The sequence below is a fragment of the Pristiophorus japonicus genome, chromosome 3 (genome assembly GCF_044704955.1).
Source record: "Pristiophorus japonicus isolate sPriJap1 chromosome 3, sPriJap1.hap1, whole genome shotgun sequence".
NCBI lineage: Eukaryota > Metazoa > Chordata > Chondrichthyes > Pristiophoridae > Pristiophorus > Pristiophorus japonicus.
In genome coordinates, this window is record NC_091979.1 from 319,562,142 (window position 1) to 319,583,855 (window position 21,714).

At 46.4% G+C, this 21,714-nt stretch overlaps 1 protein-coding gene across 1 annotated transcript in view; it reads right to left on the reverse strand.

The window, feature by feature from the left end:
* Positions 1-1,625: 1,625 nt before the first annotated feature.
* Positions 1,626-21,714, reverse strand: part of LOC139259615 (monocarboxylate transporter 12-like) — a 131,093-nt gene continuing 111,004 nt past the window's right edge. The window contains exons 5-8 of the mRNA XM_070875100.1: positions 11,229-11,478; positions 10,860-11,198; positions 3,143-3,402; positions 1,626-1,886 (exon numbers count right to left, since the gene is read on the reverse strand). Coding sequence (XP_070731201.1) covers positions 1,690-1,886; positions 3,143-3,402; positions 10,860-11,198; positions 11,229-11,478 — 1,046 coding nt within the window. The 3' untranslated portion in view covers positions 1,626-1,689. The remainder of the gene's footprint in view (positions 1,887-3,142; positions 3,403-10,859; positions 11,199-11,228; positions 11,479-21,714) is intronic.

The window sequence follows — 21,714 nt, forward strand, 5'->3', positions numbered from 1 at the left end:
TTTGCGACCGGTGTGGTTCAGCCTCAGACAGATGTTAGGGAGAGGGATGGAGTCAGCGGCTAGGGAATTACGTTTGTGGCAGAGGAAGAGAGTGCAAAAGCAAGGAAGTTATGCTAACCCATTATAAATAAAGTTATATAGCACCTCTCATGACCACCGGACGTCTCAAAGCGCTTAACAGCCAATGAAGTACTTTTGCACTGTAGTCACTGTTGTAATGTGGGAACCACTGGTTACGCGTCAGCTGGAGTAATGTTTCCAATTCAGGGCACCACACATCAGGAAAGATGTCAAGGCCTTAGAGAGGTGCAGAAGAGATCTGCTAGAATGGTACCAGGGATGAGGGACTGCAGTTATGTGGAGAGACTGGAGAAGCTGGGGTTGTTCTCCTTAGAGCAGAGAAGGTTATAAGGAGATTTGATGGAGGTGTTCAAAATCATGAACGATATTGATAGAGTAAATAAGGTGAACCTGTTTCCAATGGCACGAGGGTCAGCAAGCAGAGGACATAGATTTAAGGTTATTGGCAAAAGACCCAGAGGCGAGGGGAGTGACATTTGTTTTTAAACGCAGTGTGATGCTATGACCTGGAATGCACAACCTGAAAGTGTGGTGAAAGCAGATTCAATTGTAACATTCAGAAAAGAATTGGATAAATACTTGAAGGGAAAGAAATTACAGGGCTGTGGGGAAAGAGCAGGATAGTAGAATTAATTGGATAACTCTCCCAAAGAGACGGCACAGATACGATGGGCTGAATGGCCTCCTTCGGTGCTGTATGACCCGAGGATTCTGATGCCTTGTTTAACTCCATCATTACAAAAGGTCAAACTGGAAGTGAAATTCTCAAGATTCAAAGCTACTCGTAGAAATTGCAAAAGGCAGCATTGAGATCTGTTCTTTTAAATCCTCCTGTCATTATTACAGGAAGTGCAGTGATAACCTTCGATATCCTTAACATAAAGGACCAATCTCATTCCTTCCTTTTTCGTGCTTGTATGATTCCTATCTTAGCCTCAAGCGTCTGCACATGACATTTTTCTTACATTAAATGTAACAAGATACAGTGCTGACAAAAACAAATCATAATAAACAATTTAATAACCAAACACAAAAGAAGTTAATAGCAAGTCAATCCACGGAAAACTTCAACCGAGGAACAGGAGGAGGCCATTCAGCCCCTCGAGCCTGTTCTGCCATTCAATGAGATCACGGCTGATCTGTACCTCAACTCCAATTACCCGCCTTTGTTCCATATCCCTTGATACCCTTGCCGAACAAAAATCTATTTATCTCAGTCTGGAAATTTTCAAGTGACCCAGCTTCAACATGAGGTATGAACATTAAAACCGACACTGGCAGATAAATCTGGTACATTTATAGGAGTCACATGTCCACACATGGGCCTTTTTTTAAAAAAAAAAGGAGGACCTCTGGAAATGCAGTTAGCAAGTCAATAGGAATGTGTGGAATGTATGAAGGAGATCAGAAAATTAAAACAAAAACTATTATATATATATATAAAAAATACTTTGGCATTGAAAGAATTAACAAAATATTTACCGATATCTACTCAAGTACAAATATTGCCTACTCTAAATTGTTTCCATGTTTTGATGTCTTTTCTACGTGCCAGCAATTTGTGGCTTGTGTGTTTTTTTAATGTAACTGTTGTATGAACTCTTATTTTTATATCTGATCAGGTGATGCAGTCTGAAAAGTTATAGTGGTAGGATCTGACTCTATGACGGTGGTTTGAACGGCAGCTGAATTTCTGCAGCTCCTCATCTGATTGACAGTAATCATCAACACGGAGCTGAATATCATGGACAACCCACTGACCAGGAAGGCTGCGGTATAATTTCCTGTTGTATCCACCAACCAACCTGTAAAGAGAAAGAGGATTTTTAAAAAAAAATCAGTGTTGAACTACAGATGCGCTATTGCAAACACTTAAAAAAAAACATACATCCCACAATCACACCTTGTGGGCAAGGCACATCCCTATAAAGTGTTGAGGCAGCAATAATAACACTTAAGCACATTACTGGTACAAACTGAGGCAGAAGCTCATTTGGATGTCCAAGTGGATCAGGATAGCAACAATAACCTATAATGTACAATACGATTCCCCCTAGTAGTAAAACCAGTAAGTTGGGTCACTCACAAGTCAGTCAGCTGTTCAATCAATTCCCAGCCAACCATGGCTTTTGAGAAGTTCCGGGGGAAGTACACTGAATGACAATATTTAAGGTGCTTCACAGGAGCATTATCAAACAAAATTTGACATTGAGCCACATACCGAGATATTAGGGCAGTGGTCAAAGAGCTAGGTTTTAAGGAGGAAAGAGAAGTAAAGAGGTGGAGAGATTTCGTGAGGGGATTCTCGAACTCAGGAAATTGGCAGATGAAAGCAGGGCTGCCCATGGTGGAGTTTAAAATTGGGCTGCTCGAGGCCAGAATTGGAGAAGTGTAGATATCTCAGACGGTTGTAGGGCTTTACAGAGAGATTACAGATATAAGGAGGGGCGAGGTGGTGGAGGGATTTGAAAACGAGAGAATTTTGAATCGAGGCATTGCTTAACCTGGAGCCAAAGTAGGTCAGCGATGTAGCTCAATCTCCCTCAATCATTTCAGAACAACTGCCATTGTGACAAGATAACTGTGCAGCCAATCATGTCACTACTTGTGTAACCATTAGAAAGGGATGGATAGGTTTAGACAAGACTCAATGGGTAAATGTACTAATTTTGTGCTCTCAGAAAATAGTGCTGCGTAGCGGAAGCACACGGAATGACTGGAACGCCTATCATATATTAGGGCAGATAATAGCAAATGAGCTAATAGCAACATTATCCTTATTTTTTTGGTGACCCCTGAAAACAAATAGGTTCATAGCACAAATAGGTGCAGCATTGGGCCATTCGACCCTTCGAGCCTGCACCACCATTCAATACCCCTTTCCCGCTTTCTCTCCATACCCCTTGATCCCTTTAGCTTGGATTGCAAGAGTATAAACATTACAGTTTGATTGACACTAGCTGAAACTTATTAAAATAGTAAAACAAAATAAATCAGTGAACAATTCAAAATCCATTTACAATAAAAACAACTGTAGTAGATTATGTAACACATTACTGACCTGCGATTGGTGGGCCAATAAGATAGGGTATCCCATGAATAAAGTAAACTATTCCCAGAGCAGAGGACAGGAAAGCATTTCCTGCTATATCTGATGTTATTACTGGAATAAGAGCAACATAAGCCCCATCAAAGTATCCATAAAGAACTGCATAGGGAACAAGGAGTGGAAAAGATCTCAGAATGGGAATGAACAGAGAGCAGAGACCATCCAGCCCAATGGTTAAAATGTAACAGTATTTGCGATACTTCTTCAACCACCTGCAGATTTAAAGAGAGAAGGTTGCCATAATAAAAATATTATTCAGTTTGGATAAACTGCCCAATAAATTAAATCCTAATGGCTTGGTCTGTTTTTATTGCACTCGATATGAAGAATTGCAGCAATTTTAATGGCCATCCTTTCCTACTTACAAATGATTACTATTGATCTCAAACTAGTGTCCTGAACTTATATAAAGGTAATTACAAAGATGTGAAGGCAGAGTTGGTTAAAGTGGACTGGGAAAATATAAAGTATCAGACTGTAGAAATGCAGTGGCAAACATTCAAGGAGATTTTTCATAACTCTCAGCAAAGATTTATTCCAGTGAGAAATAAAGATGCTAAGAGAAGGAAGAACCAGCCCTGGCTAACTAAGGGGGGAAAAGGATGATATCAATTTGAAAACAAAGGCATACAATGTTGCGAAGGACAGTGGGCGGTCAGAGGATTGGGAAATTTTTAGAAACCAGCAAAAGGACAACTAAAAAAATGATAAAGACAGAAATGATAGCATATGAGAGCAAACTAATGAAATATAAAAACAGTCAGTAAAAGCTTCTACAGGTATATAAAAAAGGAAATTAGTAGCTAAAGTAAACATTGGTCCCTTAGAGGATGAGACTGGGGAATTAATAATGGGAAACAGGGAAATGTCAGAGACTTAAAACAAATATTTTGTATCAGTCTTCATGGTAGAGGACACTAAAAACATCCCAATAATAGATAATTAAGGAGCTATTGCATGAGGAGAACTTAGAACAATCACTGTCACTAGAGATAAAGTAACAGGCAAACTAATGGGACTAAACGTGGACAAGTCCCCATGACCTGATGGCTTGCATCCGAAGGTCTTAAAAGAAGTGGCTGCAGAGATAGTGGATGCATTGGTTGTAATCTAGCAAAATTCCCTGGATTCTGGAGCGGTCCCAGCGGACTGGAAAACCGCAAATGTAACACCCCTATTTAAGAAAGGGAGACAGAAAGCAGGAAACTATGGGCACAAGTTTTGAGCCGCGTCTAGAACGGCACAGTCCCGACCTGGACGCCCGTTTTTCGCGCCACAAAGTGCGCCTAAAAAAACCCTCCAGATTCTCCAGCTCCCTGCAGGTCCTCTGGCCCTCGGCGCAGCGCAGCAGGAGCTGTAGGGGGGCGGAGCCAGGTCCCTGTGCTGAAAACAGTGCCGGGACCTCTGCACATGCGCGCAACAGTGGGCGCGCATGTGCAGTAGCTCCAGGCGCCCAAAACTGTGTGGGAGGGGCCCGAAGCACGCAAACCCTAGCCCTGGCCGAATGGCCTCACTGGGGCTGCGTGAATAAGGCTCCTCCCACAGCCAGCTCCTGCTTCCTCCCGACCCGACTCGACTCCCGCTTCCCGCCCCCCGCCTCCGGACTGAACCCGAAACCAACACCGACCCGACTCCCGCTTCCCCCCGCCCCCGGACCCGACCCCCCGAACTGCACCCGACCCGACTCCCGCTCCCCCCCCGCCCCAAGACTGGATCCGACCTGACCTCCCTCCCCCCGACCTGACCTCCCTCTCCCTCCCTCCCCCCGACCCGAACCGAACCAAACTCCCTCCTCCCACCCCCCCGACCCGACCCAATGCCACCTACCTGTAAATCTGATGCTGGGGACGGACCCTGCCCGAAGTCTCGGGCCCAGCCCATTCAGCCTCCCTCCCCCTTCTCCTTTCCCCCCACCCCCGCCAATCTCCTTCCCCCCCATCTCCTTCCCCCCCGCCATCTCCTTTCCCCCCCGCCATCTCCTCCTTCTCCCCCCTCCTCCTTTTCCCTCCCTCTCCTTCTCCCCCATCCCTCCCCCTTCTCCCCCATCCCTCCCTCTGCTCCCCCCCTCTCTCCCTCTACCCTCCTCCCCTCGCTGTCAGAAACACAGACACTGACAGACAGAGAATGAGAGACACACAGAGACAGACAGAGAGATAGAGACACTGACAGAGACACACTGAGGGGGGCATCCCAGCACGCTGTTGGAGGGCTCCCGGTGCTGCAGTCGGTAAGTAGAAAATGTTTTATTTATTGATTTCAAAAAATAATTATTATTTCTTACTAATTTTTTTTGATTGATTTATTGGTTGATTTATTGATGTATTTATCATTTATTATTGATGATGGCTCTTTATTTGTAAAACTGAAGTGTTTAATGTTTGTAAACTTCCCTTTAAACCCCCCCACCCCACCATTCCCTACGCCTGATTTGTACTCTACGCCTGATTTTCTAAAGTGTAGACAAGGTTTTTTCGAGCATACAAAAATCTTCACTTACTCCATTCTAAGTTAGTTTGGAGTAAGTTTTCACTGACGAAACTTTGAAAACAGGTATAAGTGGCCGGACACGCCCCCTTTTGAAAAAGAAATTCTGTTCCAAAGTGAAACTGTTCTAACTGACTAAAACTGGAGCAAACTAAATGACGAGAATTCCGATTTCTAAGATACTCCGTTCTACACCAGTTGCTCCTAAAAATCAGGAGCAAATCAAGTGGAAACTTGGGGCCTAACATCTGTCATTGGGAAATGCTGGAGTCAATCATTAAGGAAGTTTTTTGAGGATGTAACAAGCAGAGTGGATTGATGTCATATATTTGGATTTCCAGAAAGCATTCGCTAAGGTACCACACAAAAGGTTACTGCACAAGATAAGAGCTCACGGGGTTGGGGGTAATATATTAGCATGGATAGCGGATTGGCTAACTAACAGAAAGCAGAGAGTCGGGATAAATGGGTCATTTTCAGGTTGGCAAACTGTAAGTAGTGAGGTGCCGCAGGGATCAGTGTTGGGGCCTCAACTATTTACAATTTATATTAATGACTTGGATGAAAAGATCGAGTGTAACGTAGCCAAATTTGCTGATGATATAAAGATAGGTGGGAAAGCAAGTTGTGAGGAAGATGCAAATAATCTACAAAGGGATATAGATAGGCTAAGTGAGTGGGCAAACATTTGGCAGATGGACTATAATGTGGGAAAATGTGAGGTTATCCACTTCGGTAGGAAAAATAGAAAAGCAAAAATTATTATTTAAATAGGGAGCGATTACAAAATGCTGTAGTACAGAGGGATCTGGGGATTTTGTACATGAAATGCAAAAAGTTAGCATGCAGGTACAGCAAGTAATCAGGAAGGCAAATAGAATGCTGGCCTTTATTGCAAGAGGGGATGGAGTATAAAAGTAGGGAAGTCCTGCTCCAACTGTTGGTAAGACCACACCTGGAGTACTGCATACAGTTTTGGTCTCCGTATTTAAGGAAAGATATATTTGCATTGCAGGCAGTTCAGAGAAGGTTCATGAGATTGTTCCTGAGATGAAGGGGTTGACCTATGAAGAAAGGTTGAGCAGGTTGGGCCAATTCTCATTGAAGTTTAGAAGAATGAGAGGTGATCTTATTGAAACATAAGATTCTGAGGGGGCTTGACAGGGTAGTTGCAGAGAGGATGTTTCCCCTCATGGGGGAATCTAGAACTAGGGGGCATCGTTTCAGAATAAGGGGTTGCCCTGCTCCTATTTCTTATGTTCTTATAGAATCTAGATACAATGAACTTGGCTAATACAAATCTCCAAATAACAGCAAACATTTGCCTTCAAATGAACTAAAACACCATTCAAGTGGAGATGACTGAACCACGATGAGTAGAATTATTTTATAATAATCAGGTTCAACTACGCTGATCTCATTCTTGTCTACAGACTCGAGGCTTAAAAAACGTTTACATAAAAACAGAAAATGCTGGAAATACTCAGCTGGTCAGGCATCTGTGGAGTTAATTTTAAGGTTGATGACCTTTCATCAGAACTGGAATAAGTTAGAGATGTGACGGGTTTTAAGAAAGTACAAAGGCAGGGACGGGGGGGTGGGGGAAGAGAACAAAATGGAAGGTCTGCGACCGGGTGGATGGCAGGAGGAATTAAATGACAGAAGGAATCATGGTGCAAGGCAAAAGGGGGTGGTAATGGGACAAAAAAAAATGGGTCTGGAGGAGCTGTAAATGGGAACAACAGAATCATTAGCAACAACTGCCGTCCGAAAACATAGAAGCGGTGGTTATGAATTGAAATTGTTGAACTCAATATGTTGAGTCCGGACAGCTGTAAAATGCCTAATCGAAAGTTGAGGGGCTATTCCTCGAGTTTCGTTAGAACAGTGTAGGAGGCCAAGGACAGAGAGATCCAAATGGAAGTGCGATGGAGAATTAAAACGACAAGCGACCGGAAGCTCAAGGTCATGCTTACGGACTGTGTGGAGGTGTTCCGTAAAGCGATCACCCAATCTACACTTGGTCTCCCCAATGTAGAGGAGACCGCATCGTGAGCAGCGAATACAGTATACTAAAGTACAAGTAAATCGCTATTTCACCTGGAAGGAGTCTTTGGGGCCCTGGACGGTGGGAGGGGAGGAGGTGAAAGGGCAGGCGTTGCATACCGTGGGATCGGGAAGGGGTGTTGGGAGTGATTGGGAAATGGGCCAGAATGTCGCAGAGGGAACAGTCCCTTCGGAATGCTGAAAGGTGAGGGGGAAGGCGTGTTTGGTGGTGTCATCACTCTGAAGGTGGGGGAAATGGCGGAGGATGTTCATTTGAATGTGGAGCTGGTGCGGTGGAAGGCGAGGACAAGGGGAACCCTATCGTGGTTCTGGGATGGAGGGGAAAGGATGAGAACAGAACTGTGGGAAATGGAACAAACAAGGTCGAGAGCCCCGTCAACCATGATGAAGGGGAATCCTCGGTGGAGGAAAAAGGAAAGCACTGGTATGGAAGGTGGCAGCTTTAGAACAGATGCGAAGGAGACAGAGAATCTGGGTAAATGGAATAGAGTCCTTGCAGGAAGCCGGGTATGAGGTAGTGTAATCATGGTAGCTGTGGGAGTCAGTGCGTTATAATAGATATTGGTGGCCAGCCTATCCCCAGAAATGCAGATAGAGACGTCAAGGAAGGGAAGGGGTTGGAGATGGATCATGTGAAGGGGAGGGAGGGGTGGAAGCCAAGTGCCGCACTGCCAGATCACGGCATGGACCCCACCTTCAAAGCGTTAGTGGGCCACGACAATTAAGTTGGCACATTTTATATTGACCCACCCGCCACTTCCCCTTTAATTTGCGCCCCGCGAGCCTCCTGTTCGTTCGTGTCCCCCGAAGCTATCGCTGTCATCGCCCCCGCACAGCTTCAGGAGGGGCGGGCCAATTTTTGTTCTGGTGCGAAAAATCGCCAGCGGAGCGGGGCGCTACCAGTTTACCGCTGCCATTAAACTCCTGGGAAATGTAAATGATCCCAATTTCTCCCCCAAATACTGCCTGACCTGCTGAGCGTTTCCAGCATTTTCTGTTTTTAATTTTAACTTTACTCATAGTTAAACACTACAGCCCCGTCCAGCATTAACAGGTTCATCAATTTTCAATCATCACCCCTCTCCAATCATTTTTATAGGGGGTTCACAAACCATTTTGGACCTCTTTGGGTTGGATAGGATTAATTGACGGGCTAATGGTGTTGGTGTGAATTCAGAAAGCTGGCAGCCAATACGTTATCCATCTGGACCCATTATTATTGATTTTCGTTGCATTTCCTGGCATCCTTCATCTTTTTAAACTAAGAGGGGCATAAGTATGCCTCATTAAAAACACAAACAAGGTCAAATGGGGACATGTGATTGAAGGAGTGGATGGGTTGGCGATGGATACCATGTTGTGAATCCAGCCAGTTGTGGGTGGGAACTGACAAACCAATTCCTCGATTGTTTAGTTTCTCCATTTCTCAGATGGACTGGGGTCAACAAATCAGATGCTTTTCCTGTTCCCTCCCCATAGCCCAACCTCTTTCTCTTCTCCCAATGCTGATGTTTCTGATTAACTTCTGAGCTCCAAGTGAAAGACATCTTGTACTGAGGAATCGAAGTCTTTTAATCCTGGCATCCAATTACATCACTTGGCATTCCCAGGTGCACAATAAAACCCTCTCTGCTGCAAAAATATGCATCAATTCCTCTAGTGCATTGCACATACTCTCTCGGCCTGGTGCGGTGAATAGTGCCAACATCTGTTAATGTGACCATATCAATCTCTATACCAGCCACTTTTGATGAGCGAGGAAAAATGGCCTTCAGAGATGCTTTTAAGTTTATAAAAACCCAGGCTTTAAAAAGTTCACATCCAGAAAATAAACAGTGGAAACCATAAAGAATGATGAAAGTTTACTAGTAAAAGATGTTAATTAGTAAAGCAAGGTATCGAAAAGTTAGACTAAGCAGAAAATAAAATTATTAATGGGCAAAAAAGACAAAATGGAGGAATGTGGGACAATGGGATAAGCTGAATTATTAAAGTATTTAAAGCACTCTATTAAAGTTTTTACTACATTAGTGGTTCAGTGTTAATAGGTTCAAGATGTGAGCTGAAAATGTACAAAACCTTCAAATTGTATCCTTCCTAGGGAGACAGAAACTCCTCTGGACGGCACAAGTGGTGGGAACTGCATCAGATGACTTCCAATGGAAAATTCTGCAAGTGGCAGGGAGCCAGAAGACAATTTCTACCCAGTCCACTGAAAAGTTACGCTGCCAATTCAGTAATTCGCGCAGGAAATCCTGCCCAGGGTCATTAGTTTCTGGGGCTAAGTGCCCTGGTTCTATGGAGCACTGACAATGATCTCGGAGTTACCAATGCTGCAATTCATCCTTTAGGCTATGGGGCTGAAATTGTCCTCCGACTGGCAGGGGGCGCACTCACTGATATTGAAGATTTTTCTCGGAGAGTAGAGCGAAATTCAGCACTTTGTATATTTTTTTTGTTCCGGGCGGTGAAATTGAGTTGCGGTGGGGCAGAAGTGCATGGGGAGCGGGGCGGACATCGGTACGTGTGATCAGCGCTGCGCTGATGGCGTCAGAGCAACGCAGACATCCCGCTGACGCGTAGCAACATCCCTTCAGTTAAAAGAGGGCGGCTGTGAACTCTGCAGCCACATTAGTGACACCCACTGGGCCACCGGGGAAGGTTTCGGCCGGGCCAAGGGGTGCCGGGCTGAACCCGGGGGGGGCACCGTTGCCGGGCCGACCTCGGAATCGGCCGACCATTAAAATAAAATGGCAGCCGCGGCAGTGCACCCTCCCCTTTAGGGGCGGACGCGCCCCCCAGCCACAGGCAGCTTTCCGCAGGGGAAAGCGGTCGGGGGCACCGAGCGGCAGCCAATCCGTTCCCGCGGGGTAACTTCCCATGGGGCAATTTCCCACGCAGGGCGCAAACGGGGTCGCCACTGGTCAGTAAAGGGTCGACGGGGCAGGAACATCCACTGCCCCCCCCAAAAAAATTAGGGCAACCGAGCGATGAGTGCTTTCCGCACAGTCACTGCCTCTTTTTTAACGGCTCTTTAAAAAAGGGCAAATTTCAGCCCCTATGAGTTTCATCATTCTAGTACAGAATAAAATCAAAAACTTGTGTGTTTCATCCTTACCTTCTGTCCGCTAGCCAGCCAAATGAAATATTCCCAACAATGTCTATGATGCCTAGTATTGACATTAAAAAGGCCGCTTGTTGCTGGCTGACCCCAGAGCTTACCGCGTATGGTACAAGATGCACAAAAGGAGTGTTGCAGCCATAGGCCAAGAACAGCAACGATACACCAAATACAAGGAAGTCTGGCGTCAGGAGGAAGGCGTATTCTTTATACGACGGACAACAGCCACAGGGCTGCTTGTTACCACAGCCTTTTCCGATGAAGTTTGCAGAAGGGCAAGGCAGTTGAGGGTCTTCACGTTGTGTTTTATAGCTGCATTCCTCAGAAGGCTTTCTGCTCGCCATACTGCTTACGGTGGAATTGGACAGATCCTCTACAAGAGTGAGGGGCCGGAGCAGGGCACCACAGACGCAAATATTAGCTACAAGGCCTCCAAGGATGAGTAACGCTCCACGCCAAGAGTACTGTTCAATCAGCAGCTGAACCACTGGGGCTAAAACAAAAGTCCCAATTCCACTTCCTGACATGGCCAACCCATAAGCCATAGCTTTTCTTTTACAGAAGTACTTCCCCACAATAGCTATGGCTGGAGAATAAGCTAGAGCATATCCACAACCTGCAACAGAGAACACAATTTTTAAAAATTACGATGTGTACTATTTCATCCAGTTGCTTTCATTTTCAGCTTTCTACTGACAGTAGTCGACAGCACAACTGCTTTTAGTTAGGAATGCAGGCAAATGCACACTCACACACACGCTTCAAAACTACTGCCTCTATCTAAGACGCACCCAACAACTCGAGAAACTTGACGTGTCAATTGCAATAATCTGATGAATAAGCCCAATAGCTTTTGTCCATATTGGGTGGAAATTTCAACTTCAGTAGAGGCGTAAAAAAAATGGTAGCAGATTTTACCTTTGTTACTCAGATAGGTTTAATGAGCTGGGTCTATTTCCTTTACAGCAGCGTAGAATTAGAGGCAATCTGACAGAGGTATATAAAATGATGAAAGTGCTGAATTGCGTGTAATTCATAGATTATTTCAGTTTCAGATTAAGGACAACCGGGGACACGAGCTTAAACTATGCACAAGTAGGACTAGCCTAGATGTTAGTTGGGTTCTTTTCCCAAAGAGAAGTGAGCCTCTGATTGTGATACCAGCTGGTGTGCTGGGTGCTGACTCTCCATGCCTACAAGAGGGAGCTCGACCAATTCTTTGCAGGGGCAGAGCTTGCATCATATAGACGGTAAGTGGATGTACCAGTTAATGTACACATGGTCAATGTGATCTTCTGTATTGGATTGGATTGTCTGAGATCCTTATTGGCCCTGGGTTTTTTTCCCGATTTCTTTTGCCTCTCCCATGAAAATTCATGGCCGTGTTTGGCGGGGGCAGGGGGGGCGTGGAGTGGGGGGGGGTGATGCAGATGGTAGGAAGTGTTGCTTCAGGCATCATGAGTGTGGAGCAGGTTTGATGGACCAGCTGGTCTTTTCCTGCCTGTCATTTTACTAGGTTAGTATAATGTATGCACCGGTGAGTCTGCTCACAGTTTGTAGAGTGCTGTTGCATTGTGAGTGGCTTAGCCAGTTGATCTCCTGGAGAGGTCTCTTCCATCTATTGGAAGGGAAGGGAATCTCCCTGCATGCTGTGAGACCCTCCAGAAGCATATGGAGGGAGTCATGGGAGAGCCTGGGTTCAGCCGGGCACCTCTGTGCAGTGTTTGTCAGTGATTGCAGCACCTCAAGGCTGTAGAACACTGACAGCACAACTGTCAAAATTAATTTGGGCATGGCCCCTTTAAGGAAACCGGCTGATGACAAGTCATCAAAAGACATCACCAGACCCACTTCCTTCAATTGGCCGGGAAATGCCACCGATGTCGCCCACCAGCAGCGAGGCCGGGTCCCACCGAGGTTGGTAAAATCCAGCCTCTCGTCTCTGATCTTCTGAAAGCTGGTGGACAAAAAAAAAACTCACTTCAGGACACTGCAAAACTTATTTTACTCTTTCTGCCTTGATGCCACAAGTAGTGTCTCAAATCACTGCTCCTGCCCATTGTGCTGGGCCAGGAGGATCTTTCAGCCCTTCAGTACAATGGCATTGTGACAGCATTACTAAATTCAGAGCGAATACAAGGACAAAACTTCCTCAAGATGGTTTCTGCAAGATAGAAAAACAAAACGAGATTTTGCCAAAATTAAAAACCTTAATATGAGACAGGTATATAAAGCTAACTCATGTAATCTTTCCCCATTCCATGTTTCTAAACAGTGCAGACAGCAAAATCACTGGGGGTTGTCACAGTGGCTATTTATGCTACTTAAATTTCTGGACCAGGAAGGACTCAAGTGTCTGGCTAATAATTTCACTTCAACAATTTATCACAAGGGCATATTGCCACTAAATTAACATTATGTGTAACCAGCCAAGTGCATTCATACAAACCTGCTTAAAATACTAATGGGACCGCACGCTATGTACACTCGTGTATTAGATTGGGTAGTTAGGCTCCTATTTGGTGGTCCTTTACACAAGGAACTGTTTTCGGTGGAGGGTTCAGTGCTGTACTTTGCCACAGCCTTGCAATGTGCAGTATGCAGCTACTGTATTCACCTGGAGCGGAACAAAGAGTCCCAGACACAACAACACAAGTAAAGTTGGCAATTTTCCACTTTTATGTTTGCTTTGGAAATGCCCCTTTATTTTACTGGTTCACAAACAAAAAGCTCAAGAGACTTTTAACATTCACTTGGCAGAAATACAACAGTAGAAGGCAATTATCAGATTAAGCTTGTCACAACAGTACATCACCCTGCTGTACCAATACACTGAGCCAAGGAGGGGCGAGGCACATACTTGCCATTCGTGACAGTCTCTCATTGACCAATCTTCCTCTGTACCTCCCTCTCTAATATACTGGCATGTTGCAAATATTATCCAAAAAACTTTGCATCACTATCTTAATTTTACAAAAAAATTGGTAGGATTTCCACTGTAAAGATAAATTAAAATAATTTATTCTCTCACACCAGTGCTACCAATTCCTCACCCAGTTTTCTGCCTCCCCACTCTCAAATTGTACCAGGACCCACAGCTGCACCACATTGAACAGTCAGTTAATAATTGGGCCATTTTTTACACTTACCATCGCGGAACGTGCTCTCGACTGGCCGAGAGCTAAATTTAATTATTATAATTAATGCTAATGAACCAGTAATGAGCGCCAGCAGAATTCCCCAATTTCTTTGCGGGTGATGCTACGATACAGACTCAGCTCATTCATATAAAATGGCTGATGAGGATCAGGCACATTGTCAGCTTTTGACTTCTTAAAAGGTAGATTTGCTGGACTGTGCACAGGAGCATTTTTGGTTAATTTAACTTTTGAGAACTAGATTAGTGACCTTTTTTTGCTGCATTTTTGTTGGTTGTATTTGTTTGACTAACTTTTCACCTAGCAAGATTTTTGATTGCTACAACTCAATCTAGATGATGGAAATTCCTTTGGAGTATCTTTAAAGGTGGCAGGATATATTGAGAAGGCTGTTAAGAAGCAGATGGGTTCATTGGCTCTATAAATAGAGGCATAAAGTACAACAGCAGGAAAGTTATGCTAAATCTTTATTAAATCACTGGTTAGGCCTCAGCTGGGGCCTACTCTGGGCACCACACTTTAGGAAGAATGTCAAGGCCTGGGAGAGGGTGCAGAGGAAATTTACTCAAATAATGATGGACTTTAGTTATGTGGAGCGACTCGGGATTGTTCTCCTTAGATCAGAGAAGGCTAAGGGGGAGATTTAATAGCGGCATTCAAAATTATGAAGAGTTTTGATAAAGTAGATAAGCAGAAACTGTTTCCACTGGTGGGAGAGTCATCAACCAGAGAAATCTGTCCCCAGCAGAGTGGAGACGGAGAACATTTTTAAAGTTGTTATGATCTGGATTGCATTGCCTGAAAGGCTGGTGGAAGCAGATTTAATAGTAATTTTCAAAAGGGAATTAGATACATACTTCAAAAGGAAAAATTTGCAAGGTAATGGTAAAAGAGCAAGGGAGTACGACTAATTGGATAGCTCTTTCAAGGAGCCAGCACAGGCACGATGGGCCGAATGGCCTCCTTCTGTGCTATATGATTCTATGGGCTAGACTTTCGGCAACATTCTGCCCATTTAGTGCTTTGGAAGCCATTACTGCCCATTAATTGCTTCAAGTGGAAACTAGCGCCCACTCACTCCCTTTATACTGCCTGCTGTAATTTCGGCAGCCTATTACCGCCGGCGGTAATTTGGGTGATTTTCCATGCACTTCAATGTGCATTGCCCAAATACCGGCCATATTACCGCCGGGCACCAAATTCGGCAATTCGCACAAATTACCGCCAGCATAATGTACCGCCCTGAAAAAGCTGCACTTACCTGACCTTAACCCGGCGGTATGGATGCCATGTTTTAAAACGGATGAACTTGAAAAATATGCTACTTTAAGTTGGAGGGAGCATTAAAATCATTTATGAGTGGATTTTAAGCGTGTTTGAAATCAATGCTCATAATCTGAGGGTAAAGTAGTCTATCTAGATAAATTTTTTGGTTGTTTAAGGAAAATTTAATAATTTTTGATAGTTTAGAAGACTTTTAAAAGAATGGGGCCTGCAATTTCTCAGCCAATATTGCTAACTATTCACATGCTGCAGAACAGAGCTGGAAGAAGAGCATTATGTGCCCAAAGAGGTGGCAGACTGCTGAGGAGGAGGAGACCTTACACCCAACGCATTTACAGAGATAAGCGATCATACCTGGACCTGTCCAATAAAATGTGCGTTAGAAGGCTGCGCTTCCGAAAGTAGATATGCCAGCTAATTAAGGGAGACCTACAGCCTACCAGCACCATCAGGACCGCACTGCCCGTTGAGGTTAAGGTGACTGTGGCACTTTCATTCTATGCATCAGGCTCCTTTCAGGCCTCAGCTGGCGACATTTGCAGCATCTCTCAGCACGCCACACATTGCTGCATTAGACAGGTGACAGAAGCGCTTTACGCACGCAGGATGGACTTTATAAACTTCCCAATGAGCAGGGAGGCACAGAGTGAGAGTGCTTTGGGGCTCTGGAGAATACCAAACTTCCCCAAGCTCCAGGGTGCAATAGACTGTACGCACATCAACCTGCGAGCACCTTTAGAGGATGCAGAGGTGTTTCGAAACCAAAAGGTATTCCACTCCCTGAACGTGCAGCTCCGTCAACCACAAGCAAATAATCATGGTGGTAAACGCGAATTTTCCAGGAAGCATTCATGATGCGCACATCTTGCATGAGAGCACTGACTCTGACCTCTATAAAAGTCAGCCACAAGGTCAATACTGGATGCTTGGTGCCAATGGATACGGCCTCACCACCTGGCTCTTGACGCCCCTCTGTAAGCCTCAGACAGATCCAGTAACAGCCACATGCAATATTGCCGACAAGACAATTGGAAGTAGCGCTTTCGATGCCTGGACCACTCTGGAGGCAGCCTACAGTATCATCCTGAGCACGTCGCGGAGCTCATTGTGGTGTGCTGCATGGTGTGCAACTTGGCGATCAGAAAGAGACAGGAATTGCCACAGGGGACTGCAGGACCACCTCAGGACAGAGGGGATGAGGCAGAGGACAAAGCGGAAGAGGAGGAGGTTGAGGAGGAGTCTGCCGATGAGCCCATGACACCTTCCACCCCTGCACCGCAGGAGAAGCCCCGTGGTAGTTACGCAGCAGCAAAACTGTTACGTCAGGAGCTCATAAATGAACGCTTTGCTTGAACGTTGAGAGTTAAGTTTAAACCTTGCCCAGCCATTGTTTGCAACCCTTTTATTGATTGTTAACCTCTCATTTTGTGAAAGTGAGCGAGGCACTGCACAATAATTGTTAAGTTCAATAAAATGCTATCAGTTATGAAAAATGTTTTTTGTGAAATAAATTAATAAATAAATCTTTTTAAAGTAAATTTGTAACAAAATGTAAACAAAGCATCAAGATTGAAAAAATTAACCATTAAACGTTAAACATTAAACCCACAATGCCCCTCCAAACAGTAAACAATGTTTCATTAAAAGTTAACATTTTTTGAACAAACAATGTCTGCCCCACAACCTGCCAATAAATCTACCTGTGACCACCATTCCCACCACCTCTCTCCCCGCACTCCCTCCCCCACTCCATCGCACCCTCAACTGTTTTCTGGCATCACCCCTACCTCTGCCCCTGCCCGAGTTGGGACCTGTGCATTGTGCAGCAGGGTGCCTCGAGCGATGCTGCTGTGGGCCGGGGGGGGGTGACGGTGGTAGTGCCACGTGTGGGGAATCTGGAGAAGAGGGAGGCTCAGACGTATTGCCATGCTCCTGACGCCCATGTGCTGTCGGTAGTGGTGGAACGACACCGTGGGATTCAGTGTCGTGGACCGATTGCAGCGTCTGCCGCATAGCATCAACAGGATCGGCAGTTCGCCGTATCACCGCAATCAGCACCAGCGTGTCCTCCAATTGGCACGTTGATTACACTGCGACGTTTCCGGCTAGTCCAACAATTGCCTGGAGGAGCTCTCGACCAATGTTAACGCTCCACCTCGACAACACAACCATGCCTTCGTGCGCACCTCCCCTGCCCAAATCAGCCTCCGCGGATTCGGCACGGGGGCTCAACACTCGGTGTGCATACCGCTTGGTCTGGCCACTTCCTCGGAGCCCAATCCATGACATGTGGTTTCGGCTGAGGAAGAGGTGGCTGCAGGTATTACGGACCCTTCAGTTTCTGCACTCCCTTCTTCTACATCCAACGGTACCATCCTGGGGTGGGGGGGGGTCAGAAAGCCGGAGGGTTTCATCATCATCATCATCCTTCTCCTCTCAGGTGTCCTCTCTGGTCAATTCGGCACTGCCTGCTGATGCTCCAGGTCAGCTAGAAAACATAACAGAAGAGGTAAGCTGAAGGGGAAGGGAGGAAGGGACAAGCTGACATTTTAACGCTCACATTGCGCAGACATATGTAGAGGAGCAACATTACTGCATTATATATCACCGAGCGATGCCACATGCAATGAACATGAACAGAATTTACAGAGACTGCATTGCATTGCACTAAGAGTTCATGATGGTCCCAGCATTACATTACATCACTTGGCATCATTTATACAATTATGGTCACATGACTATATTACATGAACACTGCACGGCCCGGGGATTGTGTGTGACTTACGTGGTACCAACACCTTATCTGCACCTACACGCGTTGCCGAGCGATCATGTGCCCGTGAGGGCTGAGGCCCGCTCTTCCAGATCTGTGAGCTCTCCCAGCTCTGGAGGACCTCCTCCGGTGCGCCGATGCTCACCTCTATTGAAAGCGATTTTTTTTCTGAAAAGATGACAATAGCATGGCATAAGGTTCGATAAAGACAAAGACCTCTGGGGAGGCGTGATTGGCAGAGGAGGGAGGTAGGGAAAACCTGCTTTATTCAGAATTGTCCATATCGTGTATGTTCTTCTTTAAATTTCTTGTCCCAGTTTCCTTTAAAATAAATGACGTTCACAAGGACAAGCTTTGTGAGACCGTCAACAGTTCCTTCAGCCAGTAAGTTCTTGATCTTGCCTTCAATCTGTGCTTCTGGTCAGGAGTTGATCCGTTGCCGGGCTTCTGTTGTCCAGCGATACCCTACTCCTGACAAAATGCCCAGAACACGACCTCGTCATCACCAACACCTTGTTCCGCCAGAGGGACAAGTACAAGGCATCGTGGCAACATCCTCGCTCCAAACACTGGCACCTGCTCGACTAAGTCATCGTCCGAGTGAGGGATCCCAAGGCCATGTGCATCACCCGTGCCATGACAGGGGCAAACGACTGCTGGACGAACCACCCTAATCCGTTCCATCATCAACATTAATATGGCCCCAAAGCGACGACGGCAACAGAAGCAATGCCACAGAAAAATCAACACCGGGGCACTCAAAGACCAGCTAAGAGAGCCCTATACAGCCAGCGTCTCACTGACAACTTGGCGAACCTTGATGACCCCGAGACGCAGAGTGCCCACAGGGCTTGGTCTGCCCTCCAGGCCTCCATAACCCCTGCCTGTGAAGAGACGCTCGGTCACTCAACCAGGAAACACCAGGACTGGTATGATGAGAATGACCAGGAGATCCAGAAGCTAATAAAGCCCAAGGACATGGCATTTCTGAACCTAAAGCAACAACCCAACTCGGGAGCAGCAAAGCAGCTTTACAGATGGCTGAAGGCCGAGGTCCACCAAAAAACCCATGAGCTAAAGAATAGATGGTGGGTGGAGAATGCACAGGAGATTAGGCAGCTGGCCGACAGCCATGACGTGCGAGGATTCTTCACCGCAGTCAAGTCCACCTACGGCCCAAGCACCCAAGGCCCCACCCCACTGCTGGCCAAGAACGGGGAGACATTTAGCAAGGACACCGAGGCAGTCAGGGCCTGCTGGAAGGAGCACTTCGAAGATCTCCTTAATCGAGACTCTACCTTTGACACGAGTGTCCTCGACTCCATCCCACAGCATGCTACCCGCCACCATCTCAGCAAAAACCCAGCCCTGCACGAGGTAGAAAAGGCCATCCGTCAGCTCAAGAACAACAAGGCAACGGGAGCGGATGGAATCCTCACCGAGGCACTAAAGTATGGCGGAGAGGCACTATTGGCTCGAATGCATGACCTTATCTCTCTCATCTGGAAGGAGAAGTGCATGCATGGAGATCTCAGAGATGCCGTAATCGTGACCATCTTTAAAAAGGGGACAAGTCTGACTGCAGTAACTACAGAGGAATTTCCGTGTTTTTGGTCACTGGGAAAGTCATTGCTGGAATCCTCCTCAACCGTCTTCTCCCTGTGTCTGAGGAAGTCCTCACGGAGACACAGCGCGAATTCCGTCCGCTCCGGGGTTCAACGGTCATGATCTTCACGGTGCAAGAGAAATGCAGGGAACAGCACTAATCCTTACACAAGGCCTTCTTTGATCTCACAAAGGTATTTGACACTGTTAACCGCGAGGGACAATGGAGTGTCCTCCTATTTCGGCTGTCCCCAAAAGTTCGTCACCATCCTCCGCCTGCTCCACAATGACATGCAAGCCGTGATCCTGACCAACGGATCCACCACAGACCGAATCCATGTCTGGACCGGGGTCAAGCAGGGCTGTGTCATCGCGCCAACCCTCTTCTCGATCTTCCTCGCTGCAATGCTCCATCTCACGCTCAACAAGCTCTCCACTGGAGTGGAACTAAACTATAGAACCAGTGGGAACCTGATCAACCTTCGTCACCTCCAGGCTAGATCCAAGACCGGCCCATCCTCTGTCGTCGAGCTACATTACGTGGACGACATTTGCGTCTGTGCACATTCAGAGGCTGAACTCAAAGCCATCGTCAACATCTTCACTGAGGCTTACGAAAGCATAGGCCTTGCACTAAACATCCATAAGACAAAGATCCTCCACCAACCTGACCCCGCCACACTGCACTGCCCCCCAGTCATCAAAATCCACGGCGCGGCCCTGGACAACGTGGATCACTTTCCATATCTCAGGAGCCTACTATCAGCAAGGGCAGATATCGACAACGAGGTCCAACACTGCCTCCAGTGCGCCAGCGCAGCCTTCGGTCGCCTGAGGAAGAGTGTGTTCGAGGATCAGGCCCTCAAATCTGGCACCAAGCTTAAGGTCTACAGGGCTGTAGTGATACCTGCCCTCCTGTATGGCTCAGAGATGTGGACCATGTACAGTAGACACCTCAAGTTACTGAAGAAATACCACCAATGATGTCTCCGCATGATCGTGCAAATCCCCTGGGAGGACAGACGCACCAACGTTAGCGTTCTCGACCAGGTCAACATCCCCAGCATTGAAGCACTGACCACACTCAACCAGCTCCGTTGGGCGGGCCACATTGTCCGCATGCCCGACACAAGACTCCCAAAGCAAGCACTCTACTTGGAACTCCTACAAGGCAAGCGAGTCCCAAGTGGGCAGAGGAAAACTTTCAAGGACACCCTCAAAGCCTCCTTGATAAAGTGCAACATCCCCACCGACATCTGGGAATCCCTGGCCAAAGACCGCTCTAAGTGGAGGAAGAGCATCCGGGAGGGTGCTGAGCACCTCGAGTCTCGTCGCCGAGAGCGTGCAGAAAACAAGCGCAGACAGAGGAAGGAGCGTGCGGCAAAGCAGCCTCCCCACCCACCCTTTCCTTCAACCACTGTCTGTCCCACCTGTGACAGAGACTGTAATTCCTGTATTGGACTGTATAGTCACCTGAGAACTCACTTTTAGAGTGGAAGCAAGTCTTCCTCGATTTCACTGGACTGCCTAGGATGATAAGATAATTGCCGATGTACTAGGTCCCATCCTCAATGCCTTTCAACATTGTCCGGTTAATGCACCGTTAGCATGCAAGTGATGCATGATGAGCACATCTTATTAATTACAGGAGAACAATATAACATCATTGATAGTAATGACGTGTAACAGCAAGTTTACCAAGAATAACAAAATCACAATGTGGCAGTTTTACATTTTAAGTAATGAGTCAGTGCATGATTAAAGTTATGAAAGTTATTTAATTTATGAATTACTCTTGCGGCAGAAACAAGGTCGTTTCAGCCCTTGCAGCGCCGGACTGTCCTGCGACGGACCTGGGCAACCGATGACACCGCCTTGGCAGTCTCTGCCCATATTTGCTGATATACGGGCAGGCTGGGTTTTCCACAACCACCCCGGCTCAATTGGTGACAACGTGGCTCCACTTCATGCACCAAGGCAGCTTGGGCATCCAAGGTAAATCCCTTTGCCCTATTCCTCCCTCCTGCCTTTG